The following is a 6,276-nucleotide window of genomic DNA, read 5'->3' as shown; positions in this document are numbered from 1 at the left end:
CTAATTATGGAAAGCTTTTGCTTTTATTGGGCGTTACTTGCAATTATTTTCCAACTGTAGGATGTCTTGAATTTCGATTAATTGAGATTGATCCGTAAATAATTTCATGTTAATTTATTGGCGATCCAAAGGCATGATTGGGAAAAGCTGGGGCGATTAAGCTTTTATTTTTGCTAGCATTTAATATCAGCTGTTAAATTAGCCGTGCAAAATCAACTTTGATTCACGAAAGGTTATATTTTCTTTGATCAGAAATGTGATATTTCGGAATGTTACAACTGTCTAATTTAAAAATGATGATTTGGTTCGATATGACGTTTGCACTTATTTATTACTTTACGAGAAAAAAAGGGCTCAAATAACGAGCATGCTAGATGATATGCCGCAATTGTTTGAATCACACTTTGTCCAGATGATCAATGCCAATATTCTGCATCTACACAAATATAACAATATTACATCAAATAAAGACTTAAAATAAAGGCTCGAATTTGACAGAAAAAGCCACACATTGATGAGTTGATAAAATATATATCAAATTACGACTTAAGAAAGGTAATGCCTAAAAATATTTGTTATATCTTCCTAATTATCCCAATAAAAGTCCTCCTACTGACTGAAAGGCATAATTTTCATTAATATTTAAGGAAGTACTTATTATAGCGACAATTAGGATTATCATGAATCATGCATTTTAAGAGGATTATAAGGTACACTTTTTATGAAGATTTGGCGTTGTGAATGTTAATAATATCAATGAAATGGACAGTTCATAAATATAACTGGTAGCACATGACGATATTAAACAAGTTTCCTATACGAAGCAGATTTCACATTTCACAACGAGCTCAGTCTTTGCTTGCCCACAGTAAAAACAAGCCCCTCAAAACGATATACCAAAACTGCGTGAGATTACGCTTTTAAGTACAACCGGACACCACAATTAAACGAGTTTCCGAAAACAAAAATGTATTCACATGAAAAAAAAAAAAACTCAAGGTGCAATATTAATTATTAAATACTCCAAGGCATGATTATATTAAATATAAATAACAGTCTTCCAAAAATGGTGCCTTGAAGAACTGCTAGGATAGTAAATAATAACAGCCCGTTTGTTTTCAGGGTTACAATCATAAAAATTTTAACTTTAACTTTAACTCAACTCACTACACAACAAAAATACATATTTCCCAAGTCAACTTTAACTTTAACTCAACACACTATACAACATTTGTCCTTTTCCACAATCAAAATCAAAGTTACTTAACTCTAAAATCAAACGCCTCATAAGTATTCAACCTCCCCTCAAAACCCAAAAAAAGAAAAAAGAAAAAAAAGAAATGCCAGTATATAAGGAGAAAAGCTATGTTGCGAAAAATATGAAAACAAAAACTCGGGGAATCCGAGAAAAATAACAAAGGAGAAGGGGAAGGAATCCTTATTTTCAGGCTTTCCAAATGACCCAACTGACAAAATCTGTGATTCTTCCTTCCTTCTCTCTCTATCTTTCTGGCTCTGTCTCTGTGTGTGTCTGTGTGTGTGGTGGATGGATGAATGAATGAATGAGTAGGAAAAATGGGGAAAACTGACCGATTCACCCAACTTGGAATTGAATTCTCCTTCTCTCCTTCCTTCTTCTCCCTCCAACCCCAACACCTCTTCTTCTGCAATCTCTGACCCGATAGTTTAGTCACAAAATCTGCATGTGTTAGCTTAGCTCCTTCCCCCTCCTCTGTTTTTAATGCCCTTCGGGAGAAAAAAGAGCATAAAAAAGCGCTCTCTCTCTCGGGTCCTTTTCAAAGCTTTCAGTTACCCCTCTCCCATCCCATCTCATCAGTATCTTCAAATCTCTCTCTCCTTCTCTCTCTCCCTGACTCTTTCTCTCTCTAGCTCTCCTCCATTTTATATAAACAAACCGATCTTCCTCTGTTTCCTTGCTGGGGGTGCGGAAAGGCGGGTTCTTTTGGTGGTGGGTACCTGTTTCTTGATCTTGGGTTTGGTTGGGTTGAAGCGTGGCGAGGTGATCTTTGCCTGATTGGATTGCGGGGGGGTGTGTATGGCTATTCAGGCACAGGCTTATCAGGACAATCTCCTCGGGTTTCCTGTCTGTGGGAATTCCCAGGATTTCTTCATGGCGAACGGCGACGGCAGCGGCGTCAATGGGTGTGGAGGGTCGGATTTCAATGCCCAGCAGCTCTTGCGTAAGCAGCTCCAGCAGCAATTCATCATGCAGCAGCAGCAGCAGAGGAATCACCAGTCTCTCTATTTGGATAGCACGAGGGTTAGCGGCGTTGGTGACAAGAGATTTGCTCCCGTAATGTATCAGCCTCAGAGTCAGAGTATTCCGGCGCTGATCGATCAGCATGATCGAGAGATCGATCAGTATCTCCGTATGCAGGTTAGTGTGTAGTTCTCGGTGATCTTTGATCGGAACCGGCGTTCTTGGGGCTAGAAAAGACTGTTTCTTGACTTTCCGTTGGAAACGTAACGGTATTCTGAGATGTTTAACGGCTATTTCTGATCATTTTCTGATAATTCAATTTTTTGCAGAACGAGAGGTTGAGGGTGGCGCTGCAAGAGCAGAGGAAGAGGCAGATGGCTGAGCTCTTGAAGCGGGCCGAGTCGAGGTCCCAAATGCTGATAGCCCAGAAGGACCAGGAGATTGCGCAGGCCTCCCAGAAGGCGGCCGAGCTGCAGGACCTGCTGGTGAAGCTCGAGATGGAGAGCGAGGCGTGGCGCCGGGTGGCGCAGGAGAATGAGGCGATGGTGTCGTCCCTCAACAACACCCTGGATGAGCTGAGGAGGGACAGGGCGTGCTCGACATCGGGCCCGTTGGAGTCCTGCTGTGAGGTCGGGAACCGGGGAGCAATTCGATCATCGGATGACCAAGAAGGAATTGGGGAGAACATCGTGCCGGCAGGGGGGGTTGCGAGGACAGGGGAGGCAGCGGCTTTGGCCTCCTGCAGGGGCTGTGGCGCCAGGGCTGCGAACGTGCTGTTTCTGCCGTGCCGGCACCTGAGCGCATGCGGGACATGCGCGGCGGTTCTCGACTTCTGTCCCGTATGTAATACGGCGAAGAAGGCTTGCATGGAGGCCTTGATTTGATTTAGTAGAGACTGAATGGGACGGTCCCGAAGGACCTTAGGCCGGGGGAAAGAAAGAAAGAACATAGCATCGGGTTTTCCATTTTTTTGATTTTCCGTTTTCCGTTGGTAGCTTCGCAGGGAAAAAGGTTTTCCTTTTGTTTTCTCTTTTGGCCTTTTCTGGAAAAAGGGGGACTGGTCTTTAGTTTCACAGATTTTGAGCCTTCTGTACTTAAACAGTGACCAAAATCAATGAACAGAGTTACAGACGACAGTCTGCAGTGCAGAGCACAGCATTATCTTTCTCTCCTTTAAGGTTTTTTTTTTAAATTATTTATTTAATTTGTGGTATTTTAGTTCAAATTTTCTTCTTTTTTATTTTCCTTCAAAATTTTGGATTTTTCCCATGAAAATACAAGTGTCACTGGTCAACAAATGAAAAGATTGTTGTCCAAGAAAAATGAAAGGATCGGAAGTTGTTTTCGTCTTATGAGAAAAATTGGTTTTTTTTTTAATGATCGCTATTAACCACTTTGACGAAATCGAGTTTCCGATAATCAAAGTGAAATTTAATTGATTCTTCTGTGATCTCGCTAAATTTGTCTATGTCGGTCTATCCGGCATCATATCAATCATCAATTATCATATCAAATTATATTTTATGGGAGGCTTTTCAAAACTCCTTTTTTGGAGAGTAGAAGCTTTTCCTTACTCTCAAAGGAAAGTAATCCTTTTTCTTATATGTTTATCAGATTAAAAAAAAATCCAAAATTGACATTGGGAGTATTTCTTAGCTCAACAGTACCATTTTTTTAAAAGTATAATCTACTTTCCATATTTCAAAAAATCTTCCAATATGAGGATTGGTTGCTTGCGTTTCTTATGGGATCCACCTCTTTGATTCCTTTTTAATTGGTTGGTGTAATATGCATATATTAAGGCACGAATTTATGTCAAAAGGAAATTGCATGGATCTCAAATGAATATAACATAAATTTATTGTGATCCATATAAGGCATAGAATCTTAGGCATATGAAGTTAATGTGAGGAAATTGAATTTTTAGAATATTTTTATATGAATCATACAAATAGGCATCTCATAATTGTACAATGACAAATAAGCAATTACTTATGCTTGGTTTGGAAGTGTTGTTGCTCATAAACAAGCACTGAAACAAAATTGCTGAAAAATAAGTGATGATTTTAAAATAAGTTACGGTGTTTGGAAGAAATTAATTTAAAACTGCTGAAAATAAGAAATATAATTATTAATACTATAAACAGAATAAGCAGAAGCAGATTATATACGCATTAAACTGCTTGAGAAAATCACGTTTGTGATTGCAATTTCAACTCAAATTATTATTTCAAAAACTCTCACCAAACACTATATTTGTTTAAATTATATATATAAAAAATGATCATGAAACATTTCACCGCACTCCCAAACGAACTCTTAATATAGTACTTGTCCATCAAGGTCAGCAACTTGGCAATTAGCATTACATTAGGTAACAGTTATACTCAGATTTGATTTGTCTTTCCATATATGGGCTTATGGCATATGAATAATATGCATCAATTAATTAATTCATAATTAATTATTACTAAAAAATTAATCCCTAAATTAATGCACTTTTTTTAAGGATTTATGCATTGAGAAATTAATTAATTGTGCACTGATTGGTCAAAGTTAGTTGAGTTTTTCAAGTTAAGTGTAGTTAGGAAAATATTGAACCAACGTTATCTTAGGGCAGAAGATACACAGATCCTATATATACACTTCTTAATATGTATAATTTTGGCATAAATTACCTTGGCCAAATTTTTATTCAATTTTTAAGTATAATACATACTTGGAGATGATTTTCTAATTAAAATGTCGATCTATCAATCTCATTTGTAATTGGAAAAAGAGCGTCATCTTTTTTTTTAATAATAATGAGGGCTCTATTACCCATTTATTTTTGTCCATGTTAGCAATTAACCGTGGGGCTAACTTTTGTGGTATTATAGATATGTATATATTTACCATATCACACCAACCTTATAATTATTCATCAGTTTATTAAAAAAAAATTCTCATTTACAATAGTTTCACTTTCACGGGAACCCAAAATTTTTGATTTTTTTCCCCTTCGTTTCCCATAATCTATGAAAGAGTATTTGGGTTTGGCCCCATTAATCGTTTCCTCTGCATGCGCACACTTGCAAGCTTATCGTATGGGGAAGTACAGCAACAGAGGCCGTGAATGTGAAACGATAAGGAGTGTTTCTTCTGCATAATTTGACAGCCATTTAAGCTCGAGTTTTTACCCAGAGATTCGTGCCTTCCGACTAACATACCAACCTTATCGCATCGGGCTGTCTTGCCCGTTTCAATAATTTCCTTTTTTTTTTTTTCTTGGGAGTTTAAACTCCACCCATAATTTTTGCTACCTCTTAATGAAGGTGGAGCTTTGATAGGATGGCTCACACATATCGAAGATGTAGCTCTTGCCCCATTTGATGCATAACTCATCCGTTTGTTTCTTGATTATGTGTTCCCATGGCAGTGTTCTGTTTCTTTTCCTTTACAGTGAAATATGACTGAGCGATGATTACATTTCAACTACAGAGGTTCTTTCTTGACTCGGTAAACAAGATTTTCCTTTGTCTTTTCTTTTTAAAATTTTGCCCTTTTCAATAAATGAATTATGTGTGTGACATATATACAGACGAAGTACATTTTGTTATATATCAGAGGAAAGAAATCTACAAAAAGCTGTGTTGATCAGAAAGAAATACGACAAATAGCCATGGAAAAGAGACCAGTCATACATACATAGGTAAAAATCAGACAACACTTCTGGGGGACATTGGAAACCCAAAAATAATCTGATTGCCAGCATTAGCATTGGCACAGAAACCAGACAGAGAGCCACAGCTTTTTATTGGGTAAATCAGGAACCCTGCTACTGTTCTTGGTTATTCTATTTTGCTTGAAATGTAATATAGTCATCAAGATCAAGACTTTCACGAAAAGAAAAAAGAAAAAAGAGAAAGAAATGTAAATGTAGTTGTCATGATAAAAGGATTATATTTAGATGTTGATTTTGATTCGGATAAATATGTGTCTCGTTGTATCGGAATTTTCTTCTACAAAGTTACTCGTAGAAATGGTGATCAATCTGCTATATATACCTAAGTAGA

The 6,276-nt window shown here is 37.5% G+C and overlaps 1 protein-coding gene across 1 annotated transcript; it reads left to right on the top strand.

Moving 5' to 3' along the window:
- Positions 1–1,392: 1,392 nt before the first annotated feature.
- Positions 1,393–3,390, top strand: LOC116193481 (probable BOI-related E3 ubiquitin-protein ligase 3). The gene is made up of 2 exons (XM_031522197.1): positions 1,393–2,398; positions 2,551–3,390. The coding sequence occupies exons 1-2, from the start codon at positions 2,057–2,059 to the stop codon at positions 3,103–3,105; spliced, it is 897 nt and encodes a 298-aa protein (XP_031378057.1). The 5' UTR covers positions 1,393–2,056; the 3' UTR covers positions 3,106–3,390.
- The last annotated feature ends 2,886 nt before the right edge of the window (positions 3,391–6,276 follow it).

Source organism: Punica granatum, chromosome 2 (assembly GCF_007655135.1).
Source record: "Punica granatum isolate Tunisia-2019 chromosome 2, ASM765513v2, whole genome shotgun sequence".
Classification (NCBI taxonomy): Eukaryota; Viridiplantae; Streptophyta; class Magnoliopsida; order Myrtales; family Lythraceae; genus Punica; species Punica granatum.
Note: the sequence above shows the minus strand (reverse complement) of the source record. Positions and strands in the feature narration are given on the sequence as shown.

Bases quoted from the DNA above. Each gene is read 5' to 3' on its own strand.
- LOC116193481 (XM_031522197.1), top strand. From the start codon at position 2,057: ATGGCTATTCAGGCACAGGCTTATCAGGACAATCTCCTCGGGTTTCCT. The intron at 2,399-2,550 runs GTTAGTGTGTAG...AATTTTTTGCAG, and splicing joins ATCAGTATCTCCGTATGCAG to AACGAGAGGTTGAGGGTGGC.